This window comes from Leptopilina boulardi, unplaced genomic scaffold, assembly GCF_019393585.1.
Source record: "Leptopilina boulardi isolate dan_hultmark-lab unplaced genomic scaffold, ZJU_Lbou_2.1 LbouV2_216, whole genome shotgun sequence".
NCBI classification, from domain to species: Eukaryota; Metazoa; Arthropoda; class Insecta; order Hymenoptera; family Figitidae; genus Leptopilina; species Leptopilina boulardi.
This window is the reverse complement of record NW_026137770.1, coordinates 2,578,189-2,596,153: the sequence shown is the minus strand read 5'-3', so window position 1 is coordinate 2,596,153 and position 17,965 is coordinate 2,578,189. Positions and strand designations below refer to the sequence as shown.

Sequence of the window (17,965 nt, the reverse complement as noted above, 5' to 3'; positions counted from 1 at the left end):
TTAAAAAAAAAAAGGAAAATTTGTTTAATAATTTTAATCAGTTAAGATAAGTTTATTGATATCTGAAATTTTTTTACTTTTTAATAATTTATCATTGAGATCTTTTCTTTTTATCTTTCAAAGAGTTATATATATAATATATTATATTTAACGTTTGATAACATAACCTATAAAATAGTCGCGGATGTTTTTTGACAGATGTATGTGTCATTGTTTTTTAAATATAAACTATATCTGTTGTTAACATTGTTGTGAATAAGTTAATTATCAACTTTTGACAGTAAAATTTTATACAATATAAATGTATAGAAGAATTAGATAAATTAAAAGCAGAAAAATTATGAATTTTCCAAATTCTTTGTAATACAATATATATATTGACGAGTGAAATTCAATTGCATTTTCATCATGGCTAGTGAACATTTAAGTGGAAATGGATATTCACCACTTCCACAAAGTATCAGTAATACTGATTCAGAAGATGAGGATGATCATCTTAATGGACCTAATCTTTCGATTCATAGAGATTCAGATGATATGACAATGATGGTTAGTATAAAATTTATATTACTATCGTTTTTACACCTATAAAACAAAATTTCTATTATTGACGTGTATTATTATTATTATTATTTTTGCCGTTAGAAATCTTAAATAATATTATTATAAAAGAGGCTATCTCTTATATTATTATAATAATATTATTAATCTTGGAACAGGAATCTTCACATAAAAATGGACAATTTCATCCGTTGGATGAGTCTCAAAATATGGGAAATCGAATAAGAAATGGGCGAAGTTCTCTTGGATTTTGTAATGACAATATTCCAATAATGGTATTGGATGGAGATGGACATGATTTATGGAAACGTCATGATATGTCGCCTGTACGGCGAATTTGTTTAGTATTTTCAATACTCTTATGCATTTTGACTACTCTCGTATTTTTGTACGTTTTGCCTTGTGATAATTCAACTATTTGCTCCGAGGCCTTGGAACCAAAATCTTCTCTATCATGGGAAAAGACATTAGAAGGTATAGGTAAGTAATAATCGTTAAATTAATTAATTTTTCGATTCAATAATTTCTGTTTTAATTTTGTTATTGACTTTTTATTTATTTCAGAGTTACAGGGTCCAATTTCCGTACTTCCTGGAAAACATTCAAATCTTTTTTTTCTTCTTCGTGGACAAAAATTTGGTAATATAAATTCACAACTGGCAGGATTGAAAATTCCTATCGATGGCGGTGGAGTTTTATCAATGCAAGGAACAACGGGCGTTCCTTTATGGTGGACAATTCCCAAGGGTGCTCCAACGGATATAAATTGTCTTTCCATGGATGTTAAAGGTTCAGGAAAGTTAAGTTGTATTGTAGTCGGTGAACAAGGACTTTTAGAAAGTATTAACGCAATCACTGGTTATGTTCAATGGATATCGCCAATTCGCACCTATCCAAAATTACCATTATTCCTACCGGATGTGAATTTCAACAATGTCATCGATCTATTAACTGTTCAAGTTGGTGGCGAACCAAAAATAAAATTGATAATTATTTCCGGTGAAAATGGCAAAGCACTGAATAGTTATCCAATTGTTAATTGTGAATCGGTCCGACTTCACGCTCTATCCTCGAATTTCACTGTTTTGTATTTTTGTAAATTGGTTAATGGTGAAGGTATGTAAATTTTCTACTATTGAGAGAATTTTTTATCTAACAAAATAGAATGTAAATAACTTATTTTTTTTTAGAAATATTGGAGTCAATTGCATTGGATGATCTATTGTCGAATTTATCACATAGACAAAGAAAATATGAATCAACATCCAAATTTTCTTCTACAAATGAAATGGCCTTGAGTGAAAATAAAAATATTTGGAATTTGAGTCCATTTTATCGACTCTATGTGAAAAATCAAGGCGAATGTCCTGGCGAAGAATGTCAAGTTAATGTTAGTATTACTGTTCAAAAGAAAAATGAAACGCGAACAATTTGGAATTATTTTGGTTCGGGTTCATTTGCATCATTGCCAACAATTCTTAATGAAACGGATAAGCCATTAAAATCAATAGGATGTGTTTTGAAATTTTGGCATTGGTCGACATCAAATGGAGAAAAAAAGAAAATTGATAATAAAACGGGTATTGTAAAACGAATCTTAACCGAGAGAGTATTAATAATTCTCATGAATGGTTCTGATTTTCGTGTATTTAATGCTAGTCAAAGTGATATAATTCAATTATGCAAAAATGATGTGTGTCAACCAAATCTTGAATTACAAATGAAATCAATGGCAGTTGTCGATCTTGATAATGATGGTTATTCAGAATTAATTAACTATCGATCGTCTTATGATGCGGAATATTCGGAAATTTTGTCATCAAAAGTACAAGTAGTGAAGCTCGATGCAGTTCTTTAAAATCACTTTAAGATCAAAAAAATAGAGAAAGAAAAAGCAAGGTATGTATATGTTAAGAGAAAATCGTTTTAAAAATGATTTTTCTCATTTACAGAGGCTATAAAAAAAAACATAATATCGCGAAGATAATAATCCAAAATCGCTTAATCTATGTACTTATAAATATACATTATTTTTTACAATTTGAAATAACAATTTTAAATTTAAATAATACTTAAAAGTATATATGTGTGACTCAAAAAAAAAATTCGCGTTTCTTTATGAACGCATCGAAGGTAATCAAAAATTTTATTTTAATTGTTAGAATCGTTAAAACAAAAGTACAATGGTTTTAACTGTTTTACAAAAATTGATATTTTTAATTTTAATTATATATAAAAATCAATAACATTTTAAATTTCCAAAGATATAGACATTTTTAGTATAATATTAAGATTTAAAAAAATATATAATTTAAATTTCGTGTACTTTAAAAAAACAATTTACGATTTATAGAAAAGTAAATTTCCTATTAATTGCGAATTAAATTTATTTATTTATTGACTTTTTTGTGATATAAAAATATATAACATTGAAAACAATTTTAATGTTTAGCGTGTAATACTTTCGTTTTGTTATTTGTTGTATTTTTAAGAAAAAGTGTGAAAGTTTATTGAAACTTTCATCTCTATGTAATTTTAAAACACAAAAATAAACTTTTGTTTTTAAATGCATTTTATTATTATTATTAATTACATTTTATTAAATGTCATTGATATAAATTTTAATTATTTAATTATTTATTTTAATTATTTAATAGAATGTATAATTTTAATTTTCATCAACCAGGGTGTCCAACAATCAGGGAAGTCAGGGAACTTTTTAAAAATTTGCCAAAAATGAACATTTTTATGAATTTTTTAAATTTTCTGGTGCAAGAAAAAGTGAATAAAGCTAATAAAGAAAATGTTTTTTATTATCATAAAAATACTTTAATAATTTATACTTTTCATTTTTTTAATATTAAATATTTATTAAAGAAAAATTGGAAAAAGTTTAGGAAAAAGTCAGGGAATTTTTTTTGTTCTTCTTGCTGGACACCCTGTCAACAATACATTTATTATATTTCATTTTTAGAAAAAAAAATTTTTGACAATTTTTCATGGAATTTTTCGTTTTTTAAAATTACAATTTATCAAATAATTCAATTAATCGAAAATAATTATAGAAATGTATTTAAAAATTCTGGAATGCAGCTGTAAAATTGTATTTTGCAATTACCTATTGTCAATTTGTAATAAAAAAGAATAAATAAACTGACCAATGAAATTCCAATATCTCGAACACACCTCCGTTGTTAACCAATCAAATGTCTAGAATGGATCATCCTGAATATTAATTTGTCTGACGACCACGAAAGCGTTTTCAGTGAAGTGCCCACAACTAACTTTTTAGGGTATCTTTAAATAATTATTTTTATTTTAATTTAAAAATTTTTATAGATAATATAAAATTGGGTTAAGTTATGTTAAAACGTATTTTAATTTTGACTTATAAAAAAAAATTGTAATTTTTGTCAAAATTACCTATTTCACTCACGTTAACATTCAAATTATTATCTAATATATTTTTTAAATTAAAATAAATAATGTATTTCAATGAAATAATTTATTTTTAAATTTATTTGTTAGAATAATAATTTTATTTGATAACATTTTTTCTATTTTAAGGTTATGTTAAAAAAAATATTTTTATTTTAAATTAAAATTATTCAAGGTGTAAAATGTGTATTTTTTTTTTTTTTTAATAAATGAGAATTTAAATATACAACAATAATCAAAGTGTGATTAAAAACAAAATAAAAGTGAGTTTAGAAAAATGATCTCAAATTAAGGTGGGCACTTGTTCGTCCCTGAACGCACCCCACTTTTAAATTGGTACCATTTCCATGACAGCCAATAAAATATAGCGTTGAGTGCTTTAGACCAGTCAACAAGAAGACCGGTGATCTTGTTGCGGAGCAAAGGAAATCGGAGCAAATAATTATATATTCAAAGTAATTCAAGAAGAGTTTATACATTAAAATTATCAAAGTTCTTTGATCATCTTCTTATTTTTGGGGTAAATTAATCATTTTCCTATAAATCATTTGAAGAATTGTATCGTTTATTTTACAGTCAATGGTTTTTCATTGTAATTTCGAATACTATACGGGGTTGCTTTTCTAAATGAAACGTAACCTTTTTTCTTTTTCTTTTTTTTGTCTTCAGAGAAAAGCATATTCGGTGAATTGGAGCATCTTGAAAATTGTCGTGTTTCTTTATTGACATTATGGCATTTTTAAGAACAGTATCGAAACGATGTACCGGTAAAAAGTTGAATAAATATCTTATGATGGCATTGCCTCCCGGTTTCCTTGAGAGCGTGGCAAGGCCGTCGGTGAATATAATGCAGTTATGCGTTAAAGGATGTGCCACAAGTTCATCTACATCTGGGACTGAGGCAAAACCTGTTCCACGACAAATCGACCCCTTGGATCTTAGGTTTAATGATCCCGTAGCAGCATTCAAGAGTAAAACAACTACTGAATTAATACGAGCATACGTAGTTTATCAAATATGTTCTATCGAGTACATGGTCGAGAACAATTCCAAGGTGAGTTTTCTGGAAGTATTATGTCTACATTTTAAAAGTAAGCACGAGGGGAAGAGACCTCTGAAAAAAAGAATCTTATTTAATTTTATTTAATTATATTTAGAAAAAAAAATTTACTATCCTATTTAACCTTCACTTTTCATATTTAATTATCATTGTATAAGAATATTACAATTGAAGGTTATATATTGATTTTTCTGACAGTATACATATTTAAAAAAACTTAAATTTCCCTTTTTTTAAAGTTGATAATGTTAATATGAAAAAATATCTTAACAATTGTTAATTTGATTTCTTAAAACTATTCTATGTATACATATGGCACGTGTTAATTTTAGAACACAATCTTCACATCTTGTGGGTTATGTAAAAAAATTAGTGTACACCATTTTTGGATTTTTCACTTTACTTAATAACAATGAAACAATTGTTTAAAAAAATGAAAGTTTAAAAAGTAGAGTATTTTTATTTCATAATTCAATTTCTTTTGTTTTAAGTTAATTAATATATTTTTTTTTATATCTAACTATATTCGTTTATTATTAATTTGTGTTATAGTATTTTTACCTATTTTTAAAAGCACAGAATTTAAAAAATGAATTACTGTAATTGATATTAATATTATTTTATTGTAATTATTTAATTATATTTACATTTATTTAAGTAATATTTAACTTAAGAAGAAAGTTTCATTGGATAAAAACAATTTTCTTTAATCTTTTTCAAGACTGTAAATACATATAGACATAAATAAATTGCATTTTAAAAAAATAATGATAACAAGCGGGAAATAAATTCTTTGTCATGTTTTTCCGGTATTCTCTTTGGTAATTCACGTAATAGAAAAAAAAACAAGTATTACAAATTTTAATTGCAGACTGTTGATAAATTACAGTTTTAAAAAAAGGATTATTCCATCTCAACAATGAAATTAACAATAAAAATAAATAAAATTCATTTTTGTAATCATTTAGTTATATATATTTTTTTATTAATAAGTTTATTTTATGTTCTATATTTTTATTTAAATATTTTCATAATCTTAATTTTGTTTAATATCAAAAAATAATTTATTCTATTTACTTTTATTAATATTATTGTTTAATTATTCATAATGCTTTGCTAAACAGATTTCGATATTGTCATTTGAAATTCAATTAATAAAGTTTCATGTATCATTTATAGGTGTAGATTGAGTACTGAAACGTATGTGATTGATCTGTGGTTTTCTATTAAAAAAAAAACATTAAGATATGACTGGTATTGATTTTAACATTCTAAAAGACGCCATCGTGATTTATTTATCATTTTTTTTTCTCATGGAATCCTCATTCCAAGACGTAATTTCATAATTCATCAGTTCAATAACAGAAAAAAACAGATTTTAGAAAAAAAAAAATACCTGACTCAATCGAATAATAATCATCATTGCCAAGGACCAAAATAAACGATTTATATGTATGATTCATTGACCAAACTTTTAACTTTGATAGTAATACGTAGATAATTTTTTTTTATCGATTATTCAAATCTTACTCGTGTGTTTACACTATACAGTCAATTGCGCCATGCTTTCCACGAACATGTGTTCCAATATATTTTTATTCTATATTAAATTTGTGATTATTTAATAGGTTTCAGCTTTTTTAATTTTATTACCATTAAATCTAAAATCATTTAAAATTATTAAATGAATTTATCATTTAATTTTAATTGCTTTGAATTTTAAAATTATTTTTTTTATTTTTATTAAATTTAAAATTAATTCTCATTTTCTTATATATACGATATATATGAAATTTGAAAAAATTTAAAAATCCAAGAAATCTTATGTCCGTTTAAAGTTCAAAATCGGAATAAATAAAGGTCATGTGTGCTAGTTTTACACTTTAATATTAGTTTCCTCAGACAGTCCCCAGACGATGATTCTTTCCATAAACATTATTTGCTGACACATCACTCTCATTCACATACTTTGCTTTTTAAGCAAAAAATTAATGCAAATTCATACGATAACAATATTGCTATATTGTTCAAAAATATACGAAAATTTTGATTTTACTTTGAATTTCCGTAAAATTCATTTTTTGATAAGAAATTAATAATTAAATAATACAATATAATTTCATAATAATATAAATTATCAACTTTGTTTTCATTTTTTTTTTCTTCTTTTTTTTTTAATTAGTGAATCAACATCAATTACAATTAGTTGAATGGACAGTTAATTCGTTAATATTAGATATAATTATTGTCAGATTTGAATCTAGTTATTTCACTGACTGCAGAATCATTTGATTTTATTTAACAACCTTCCGAGACCCGTAATCAAAATTATATCACGTTTCACTCGAGAAATTGAACCTCTTGATGCAAGAACTAAACATAGAGCGTTGGATTTCAATGGTCTATGTCTGGTTCTTGCATTGATGGGTACAATTGCAAAACATAATATTATATTTCAACTGACGCAGATTCAGTTTTTGTACTCTACATGTGTACATTTAATATATTCGTTTTTTTAAATTATTTATTATTACAATTTTTATTAAAAAGAATAAAAAAATAAATACATAACAAGTTAAATAAAATTACGTTAATAAAATAATTTATAGTGATAAAATTATTATAGAATTTCAATTAAAATAATTTTTGTTCAAGGAAATTAATTTATCTATTTTTCATAAAATTTTCAATTAAATGACATGTTTTTTTTTTATAGATCGAAATTACGTAAAGTGAAGCATTATACAGTCTCGTGAAACTTGACGGTGAATTATTTTGTATCTTCAACACCTGTTGTTAAATATCTGGCGTGTGGAACTGTTTACATTTTATATCAGTGAGCATAATTTACGATATCACTGATCCGCAGTAGATGATTTTATGCTTGCGGTTATCTTCTTTTCTAACACACTTTCTAAGATGTTAAATATTATCTTCTTTTAGCGTCATGACTATAAATCTCGAGTATATGATGAATGGCTGTCCTGATATTCATAGGCTTCAAAACGAATATACTTGAAAGCTACTTAGAGAGAGAGAGAGAGATCCCACTTGATCTTGAACTTACTCTTTTCCCTCGACCTGAGAACAAATCAAATTATTATTAAATCGATCTAAGAGGGCTAAACTTGATTTCTATATATTTTATTCAACAAAATCTTCTTATTCACTTTAGAATATAGAAATTCGTTTTCATCACGAATATTGTTGATTTTTATTTTTATCAGAAAAACCTGGAAAAGTTCTAAGTTCATTGGGCCCTGGAATTTTCTATGTCGTGTAAGAATTTTTTTTTCCAACCACGTTTTAAAACACGAAATTTGGTAAAATAAAAAAAACTCATTTTAATAAAATATTAGGTACTTTTTTGACTTTTTTTAAAAACATTTTTTAAGCAAAATACGATTTTTTTAATATAAAATTTACATCTTTCAAAACTGAATTATTAAATGAATATTAACAAGAATTCTTCGCAAAATTAATTATATTCAATAATTTTAATCAAGTTCTTTAAAAAATTTTATTATTTAAAATATTATTCAAATGAAAGTTTTTTTAAATTCAATTATTCTTTAAATTTTGTAATAAAATTTCATCAATTAAAATTTATAAAAGTTTCAAATTTAAAATCTCCTGAAATTCAATTATTTCTAAAAATTTAATTATTTCTAAAATTTTTCGGAAAATTAATTATTTATAATAAATTTAATAAACACTTTTAAAAATTGAATTTTTTTAAAACATTTTTCAATTCAAAATTCTCTAAAATTCAATTATTTATTATCAAAAGCTTATAAAAAATATCTTCAGCAATTTAAATTCGAATAATTTGCATAAATCAAATTAGAGAATTAATAAAAATTTATTTAAATTCTAATAACAATTGTTTGATAATAATAATAAAATATTTATTATCTAATTGTATTTATTAAAAATAAGAAATCGACTTTTTCGACTTTTCTTGTAATGTAAATCGACTAAAAACGTCTTTTTTCTTCCCCTAAATTCAATCCGGGGCCTAAAAATACCAAAAATTAAATGTATTAATTAATAGTTTTCAATGGAAAAAAGATTATAAAAATAATTTAATTTTGTACATTTAATTTATTTTTGTCATTAAAATTTATTAAAATAATATCTGGAAAAAAATTTTGAACTTGATAAAACCTGGAAAAGTTGTGGAATTTTATTTGGAAAAAGTGCTAGACACCCTGATTATTATGTTATGAGAAATCTGAAAAGATTTAGAATATTTCTGAAGACTTCTATAATTTAAAAATTATTTATTAAAAAATAATTTAAAAAAAAAAATTCAAAACTTAGAAGCATTTGATAAATATTTTTAATATTGAGCATTTCGAAAATATTTATGTTTTTCTAAATGTTTCTTGAAAATTCGAACAATTTGCCAAAGAAGTATGGTAGCTATACGTAAGTTTAAATTTAAAGTTAATACACGTCACAGTACAAGATGATTATTATCTAGATTTATATTTAACTGTGATCTTGAAGTTGAACTTGCAAACTTATTTTTTCTAAAGAAATGAACCAAATTATTTACAAGTTTTCAGAAATTTTTTAAGCATATGAACCCCTAATTTGTCAGTAAAAACAGATTTTATTTAAATTTATTCATTTTGTGATAAATACACTGACTTGGTTACACAATTACGTACATATACATTGAAAATTCAGAAATTAAAATGTATCGCAAGTATTGTAGTCAATTTTTTTAAAAAATACAAATTTTTATATTCTACAAATATCGATTCTAAATTCTCATTTTTATTTCGTTAACATTTATTTATAAAATATTGCATAAATATATTTTTTACATAATACATTTTAATTTTTACTTCATATCTAGGTGAAAAGAGAAATACAATTGTATTTTTATTTACTTTAATTTTCATATAGATATTTTATTTTACAAAATTTTTCAATTTTGAGATTTTTGATGAACATTGTGTGGAGGTTTTATTTATTCATTGTCAACGTATGCCTGGGCTATTTTTGCAAAATAGTGGTTAGACAACGGTGGTTGGTTATTTATATTGCCAGTTAAAATGCGTCAATTGCAATGTAGAAAATATATAATATGCGTAACTTAGATTATCTCATCGTTTAAAGGTATTACGATATCAAATTTTATGAATCGTAAAAATAATTTCATTCACATGTGTTTCTCTCACTATTTCCTCATTCAGATAAATTTTTTTTTTTTATCTTGATTTACAAGAGATTTTTTTGAAATTTTAATTTTTTTTTTTTGTTACAGATTATGAAAATAGTGAATAAAGCATTAGGTGACAAACTCTTCTCTCTGCTGATGAAATCCACTTTTTATGGACATTTTGTCGCAGGAGAGGACGAAGTAAAAATCAGACCTGTTATTCATAGACTACGACAATTTGGCGTGAAACCTATCTTGGATTATTCCGTTGAAGAAGATATTTCGCAAGAGGAAGCCGAGAGAAGGGAATTACAGTACGTTGAATTTATTTTCAAACTGACAGAATACTTCTATATATAGAAAATGCATTATAGAAAAAAAATTTTGAAAAAACAAATCAAGAAATTAAAAAATTTTGTAGTTTTTGGAGAAATTATTTTTTCTATCTATTGTTGTTAAATTATTTATTTCTTCATGGTGAAAAGCTTTTTATATTTAATTTAAATGGTTTTTTATTTTGTTTCTTTATTATTAAATTCTAGAGCCTCAGTCTCAGAAGCCGGAGATGAACAACAGGAGGGTGCATTGAAAAAGTATCATGTTGAGAAATCATTCGCCGATCGTCGATACAAAGTTTCATCCGCGAGGACCTATTTCTATTTGAACGAAGCCTCTTGTGAACGAAACATGGACGTCTTCATTAATAGTTTAGAAGCCATTGCAAGTGAGTTTCCTGTTTTCTGGTCCCAATGATGATGAAAAAAAAAAAGAAATCCTCAACCTTAAAAGTGCGAACAGCGCTTTTTTTTATTTTTACTTCAGAGCAAGAAAAAAATTATCGACTATATTATTAAATTGTTGAAATGAATTTATTTACATTTAAATGAATTTCCTAGTTAAATTGAATCATTTGCTCGGATGCTTGCAATTAAAACTCTTGCCAAATAGAATTTCATGTTGACTTCTGAAATGATAGATTTTCTAAAACTTTGCCAGCAAAAAATAATTTTTCAATATATATTGTAAAGAAAAATATAAAATTTTCATTTTTTGACTAATTAAAAATTGTTGATTAATTAAAAAACTTTTTTTATGTTTTTAATTTAATAACTAATAATATATTTCTTATTTTTAAGATGCCTCCATGGGTACAGGTATCACTGCTGTTAAATTAACTGCTCTAGGTCGACCTCAACTCTTGGTATGTATTATATATAGTTATAAACGTTTTTTTTATTATTATTTTTATTCAGATATTTTTAAAATTTATTTATTTTAATTATTAACTTTTTTGTAAACTTTAAGAGGTATTTTTTATAGTATATATATATATTAATATCTTATGTAACTTTATTTAGCGCTCTCTTGAAACCTTGAAAAAAAATTTTTTTTACTTGAAAAGAGCCTTGAATTTTATTTCTAAATTTTATTGGCCACCCTGTTAGTAAAATTATATTTTTTATAAAAAAACTGAAGAAAAATAAACATTAATTTTTTATATAGCTGTACAAAATATAATAATATTTTAATTTAATTCAATATTAATAAGAATGTCCATAAATTTCCGGAATTCTTTAAATATTAATTTTTGTTATATTTTCTAATAAACAGACATTTTTTTAGGGTATTCGAAACTTTTTTCATGACTATGTAATATTTGCACTTTTTTTTACTATTCAATTAAAACAATACTGTTAAATTTGTCATTAATTATTAAAATTGATTATTATTTAATTTATATTTATCTTTATTTAGCTTCAATTGTCTGAAGTAATTATGCGAGCACGGCAGTATATGAATGATGTTGTTGGTGGTGAAGGTGCAGTTTTGGATCATCATGCGAAACCTGATGATTTTAAAAAGAAATTCGAAGACGCACATATTCAGGATGCTGTGCCAGTGAAAAAATTCCTCGATAAAATTCAATCGGATAAAGAAGGGTACGTAAAATTTTTCCCCTTCTTATATTTCAAGTAAATTTAATTCTTCTCTTAAATTCAAGGTCGCCATTCCGTGTTTGTTTTTAACGATATTAATAATATGTCAATACTGTATTCTAATTTCTTTTTTTATACTAAAAAAAAATGCACCGCATATTTCTTCTTACGTGTTTTAACTTCTCACTTATTTAACAAAAAGTATATTTATAGTTTTATATATAATATAATTAATTGTTACCTATCTTATTATTATAGAAGAAATGTTTATTAGAAACAAAAAAAAAAATATTCTTATAGAATTTTGAAATTTCAAATTTTTCGACAATTCATATTTTGCTAATACAAAGTCTGTTTTCTTTATTTCATGAAAATGGTCTCTTGGACATGCAGAAAGTAAGAATTAAAATTTTTACGCATTTTTACTACTCAATAACATTTTTTATTCGGAAAGAAAGATTTTTAATTTTTCTTTCTTAGTGCAAAAGAAAAATGAATATGGGACTTAACTTCTGTTTTGAGTCAAATTTTTGAAAAATTAGGTTAGAAAAAAAGCAATGAATCGTATAAATAAATAGATATGATTTTATTATAATATTTAATAAATATAAATTGGAAGTAGTAATAAATTTTTTTAAAAATAGTAAAATTAAATTTGGATAAAAATGGTATTTTTAATTTTAAACTGAATGAAGTTTTGTTCATATTTAACGTAGAAAAATGGTGATAGTAGTTTTTTTTCAATAAAATAAGGCTTTAAAAGAGTTAAAAAAATTTGCTTTTAATTTTAGAAAAATATGATTTTTTATTAAAAGCTTTGAATTGTTTGTGTTCTTTTATTATTTCGCTTTGAGTGAAGTGGAATCTTTGCTGTTATTAAAATACAGTTAGGTATGTTTTTATTTTTTAATGAATTAAAACAATTTTAACATTTATAGTTTCATTTCATCTTTTTAATTCTAATTCTTTATTCATTCATGTATTTTTATTTTTTAAATATATTTATTCTATTGTTGTTAATATTGAAATGTATTTGTATAATACTTAACATATTATGGAAAAATTATTCTCCTTTATTTAATAAGTTTAAATTTCTTTTTCTCATTTTTAACCGAAAGAAAATAATAACTAATAAAAATTGAGATATTAAAGTGAAATTTAATTTTTTCTTTTATCTTTAGTTTAATTTAATTATTTTTTAATACAGTGTCATTCACTTGTTCCCTTGGAGTGGAATCCTCGATGAGAATTACGAGCTGAGTGAAACTTTCCAAGTTCCGGACATTAAAACTGGAAAAATGGTGAAACTTATGTCCCAGCTGACATCCAAAGAAGAAGAGATGTTTAGAAATATGATTAGAAGATTTAATAATCTTGTCTCGGTATGTTAGAATTATTTTTATTCAATTAGAAACAAAAACTTTTGCAATTTAATTAAATTAAACATTTTTTGTTGAAATTTTAATCCTAATTAAACTGAATTTACTCACCCTCTAAGGAATAACTGCGATTACATTACATTTTAAAGCTTATGTTTAATTTTTTAATTTCTTTTTTTATTATTATTATAGAAAAGAAAAATTTCCAATAAAATGAATTTTTTTTTGCAGATAGCTGACAAGTTAAACGTTAGAATAATGATTGACGCAGAGCAGACATACTTTCAACCGGCAATATCACGGTTAACATTGGAGATGATGCGCAAGTACAATACAAAGAAGGTAATTAATTTTATTGTGTGAATAGTGCCATGAAATATGTATTATTACAGAGGATAAATGAATGAGCTCTCAAATTCAATGTGTGGTCTACCTCCCTCCTAGGCTGTGGTGTTCAACACATATCAAACATATCTTAAGGATGCGTACAATGAAGTGAAAACCGATCTTGAACAGGCGGAACGTCAAAATTTCTACTTTGGTGCGAAAATAGTGCGCGGTGCTTATATCGAACAGGTTTGTAATTTTAATTTTTCAGATTAATAAAAAAAAACAAAAAATAAAGAAAAAACTTGAAACCTGGGAAAACAACGGATTGCAGTTCTGAAAAAAAGTAAAAAAAATTGGTAGTATTATTTTTAAGTACTTTATTAAATTTATTGAAATTGTAAAAAAAAGAAAGAAAAGACAAAAGGATTGGAAAACATTTATCTCAAGGTTAATGGTAATTAAGATAATTCATAAATAACTAGGAATGTCGTTTTTTAATTTATTTTCTAAGGAAAGAGCACGCGCTGCAGCAATGGGTTATTCTGACCCAACGAATCCAACTTTCGAAGCCACTACGGAATGTTATCATAAAACTTTGATGGAGTGCTTACGAAGAATGAAACAGTACAAAGATAAGGGAGAGGATCCAAAAAAAATCGGAATCATGGTTGCATCGCACAATGAGAATACTGTGCGTTTTGCAATTGAAAAGTACGTCAATTTTATTTTATTTTTTATTACAAAAAATATTATTTATTCATAACATTTTTGTGTTCATTTGTACACTACCGTCGGAAATTGTCGGTACGACTAACGTTTGAGGAGTGGACATTCGGCGCTGACTATAAAGCAAGATATTTCAAATTAGAAAAAAGTTACTTCTAACTTAGATGGTTGGAAAGCTGATAAAATTCTGCTTCTGAATGTATATCAAGAAAATTTTTTTCTTTTTTATTGTATTTATAACACCGAAAAGATTTCAAGCAAGAATTATGCAATTTTCGTCCTGTCGTACTAATGTTTTTGACTTCCGGCATAATCTAGCATAATGTATAAAAAAATTCAACAATTTTACAACATAATCTTTAAGATCTCAGCTTTAATTTGCATTTTTGAAACTTAAAAAATGTTTTGTGGTTCCTGAAATATGTTAAAAAAGGTTCGAGCATGTTTTTCTACAAATCAGCCGTCGATCATCACTATTTGCCGCCTCGCTGCTGAGTTGTAGAAAAATAGGCTTGAACATTTTTTAACATATTTCAGTAACTTTTTACTAACTTGAAATATCTTGCTTTAAAGTCAGCGCCGAATGTCCACTCTTCGAACGTTAGTCGTACCGACAATTTCCGTCGGTAGTGTACATAAAGTACTAAGTTTCTTATGAATTCATTTAGTGAAATAATGTTTAATAATTTTATTATTTCAAATAATAAAAATAGATAAATGAATTAAATGACAACAAATTTTCGCTTCTTTTCAGAATGAAAGAAATTGGAATTTCACCCGAAGACAAAGTAATTTGTTTCGGTCAATTATTAGGCATGTGTGATTACATTACATTCCCTCTGGGTGAGTTTTTTTTCACATATTTTCTATTTTTTAAATGATTGTTACAATAAATGAATAATAAAGAAAATGAAAATAAAATTAAAAAAAAAGAATTTTTAATTAATGTAAAAAAATTAATTTTTTAGGTCAATCGGGATACTCGGCTTACAAATACATCCCCTATGGTCCAGTGAAAGAAGTATTACCATATTTATCACGTAGGGCTCAGGAAAATCGAGGAGTTCTTAAGAAGATTAAAAAAGAAAAGTCACTTTTATTGAGTGAAATATTTAGGCGCATTGTCCGTGGACAAATATTTTACAAACCTAAAGGCAATTATACACCTGTTTGAACAATTATCATTTTTATTTGATACGAGTCGAGGATTGAAGTTTTAAAAGTAGCAATTACAGTTTATCGAATCTCACATGATCATAATTTTAAAATATCGACGAATTAAAAAGAATTTAAAGCATTCATCATAAGATGGAATTCCAAATAAAATGGGCGAATAACAACGAGAAAATGATATCGTTAAATATCTCTGTGATCTGTTTAAAAAAAAATCTCTTCGAAGCAGGTGAAATTAAAAGTTAGAAAAATTTTCGTAACAAAGATCAGCAGGATCTGATAAAATTTTTTTTTTTCTTTATTTTAACCCATGATGAATGAAATCATTTACAATAATTACGTATCACCATCATCATTGATTTCCCCGAAAATTTGTTTTGATAAAAAGAAATCTTTAGAAAGAATGAAACAAAGCCTCATGAGCTTTATATTTAGTATATTATATTTAATATTTACAAATGGCCCGTGTAATAATTGAATTGATTGTTTTAAATCAGTTACTCAAAAGAATCTCAAAAGAATGCCAATGGAAATTTTAATAGGAAAAGTATTTTTCAATTTAATTTATTCAAGGCACACATTTTCTGTTTAGAAAATTTAGGGTTAGTGTCTTTTTTATTTTAATGTTACTTTATAATGTCGAACTCTTTAATTTTTCAATTTTACGAAACTGCAATTATTAAGTTTGACATTTTCTTGTATATGATAATTATTATTGATGTTTTAATTTGTTTTTAACAGTTTTTTTTTCTTGATAAGAAATCAAAGGGAAAATAAAATGAAACAGAGAATGAAAAAATAGAGAAATATCTTTTAGAAAAATGAAAAAAAATGTATGATCTCAATTCAAATTATAAAAAAAAATAATGTGAAATGTCAAAAATTTACACAATTTGAAAAAATTTTTATTATTTTAAAAAAGCAAGTTAACTTTAATTAAAAGAAAATGTTAGAACTTTAACTTTTTAATTAAATTTTTTTTTTTGAAAAGTGAATCTTTTTCAATAAATTTCTTTTTTTTTTAATGTGAAAGTATCTCCTCGTTAAAGCAATAAGTAAAGTCAGGATTTGTTTTTTGTATCTTTTGATTGTTGTAAATCGAATATTATATAGCTGAATTTTATTTTTTTTTCTTTGCGAAAAATCGATAAAAAAAATGATATTATCGTTCGTCCCTGAATTATTATACGTAATTTATATGGTCCCCATGTTCAAGTATTAAGTTTAGCGTATGCATCCAAGTACAAAACTACTTTAGTAAGCTTTTACAATTATTTTTGATGCTACATCGTTTTATTATTCACGTCATTTTGCTTTTCAAATTTTCATGTAATATCTATTTTCGAGTATTTTTATCGAAAATTTTTCATTTTCATCAAATTTATTAATTTTCAAAATGAAATGTATGAATACGAATACATCTGATTTTTTTCTATTCAATTATACAAAAATTGAGAAATTAATATCACACTTTTTTTTAGTTTTAATTTTGTTAATTGATCCTTTTAATGATTTTACTACAAAATGTAATTCAAATTTTTACTGGCTTTTTTTAAAAATAATAATAATTGTAAGATGAAATTTTTATGGCATAAAATTAATATTTTTTTAGAAAATGAAAACTTTGTTTAAAATCTTGTCTTGCAATTTTTGATGTGAATTTTTCAAAAATAAAAAAAATCAGAAGTATTTTTATTTCTATAAGAGTTTGTGATAATCGAAGGAAAGTAAAAAAAAAAACAAAGAAAAATTTAAAATATATTTAGACAGGAATCAATGTAAAAAGCAAAATGATACGAGAATCTTAATTGATCTCTTTATATATACATACATTTATACGTATACTTCATCAACTGTGATTTGCGATTTTATTTTATTATTACAATATTTCCTATTATATGAAAACGACGATTATTATATTGATTATTTTGTATTGAGCTAATTATTATAATTTTCTTTTTCTTTAATTTTTACAAATTGTGTGAACTGTCAAACCTTGGAAATACTATAGAAAAATTTTTTTGAAAATAAAGGGGCATTGTTAAAGTTAAAAACACATTGTAGCAAAGTATTTTTACGTACATTTGCAGTCCAGTTTTGACTAAATTAATTTAAGTGTGATTATCATGCGGATAATAATTCTGTTCGTACAGTTCTTAATTATTTAGTTGTACAATAGAGACACGAA

At 24.6% G+C, this 17,965-nt stretch overlaps 2 protein-coding genes across 2 annotated transcripts; both read left to right on the top strand.

Annotated features, from left to right (window-relative positions):
* The first annotated feature begins 151 nt into the window (after positions 1 to 151).
* On the top strand, positions 152 to 3,733 carry LOC127279531 (uncharacterized). The gene is made up of 4 exons (XM_051301936.1): positions 152 to 549; positions 720 to 1,041; positions 1,126 to 1,677; positions 1,752 to 3,733. Exons 1-4 carry the CDS (start codon positions 409 to 411, stop codon positions 2,417 to 2,419), a joined length of 1,683 nt encoding a protein of 560 aa, XP_051157893.1. The 5' UTR covers positions 152 to 408; the 3' UTR covers positions 2,420 to 3,733.
* Positions 3,734 to 4,354: 621 nt separating this feature from the next.
* Positions 4,355 to 17,898, top strand: LOC127279529 (proline dehydrogenase 1, mitochondrial). The gene is made up of 12 exons (XM_051301934.1): positions 4,355 to 4,519; positions 4,669 to 5,053; positions 10,338 to 10,546; positions 10,775 to 10,956; positions 11,369 to 11,433; positions 11,988 to 12,172; positions 13,377 to 13,551; positions 13,780 to 13,890; positions 13,993 to 14,124; positions 14,390 to 14,589; positions 15,359 to 15,447; positions 15,573 to 17,898. The coding sequence occupies exons 2-12, from the start codon at positions 4,730 to 4,732 to the stop codon at positions 15,776 to 15,778; spliced, it is 1,878 nt and encodes a 625-aa protein (XP_051157891.1). The 5' UTR covers positions 4,355 to 4,519; positions 4,669 to 4,729; the 3' UTR covers positions 15,779 to 17,898.
* The last annotated feature ends 67 nt before the right edge of the window (positions 17,899 to 17,965 follow it).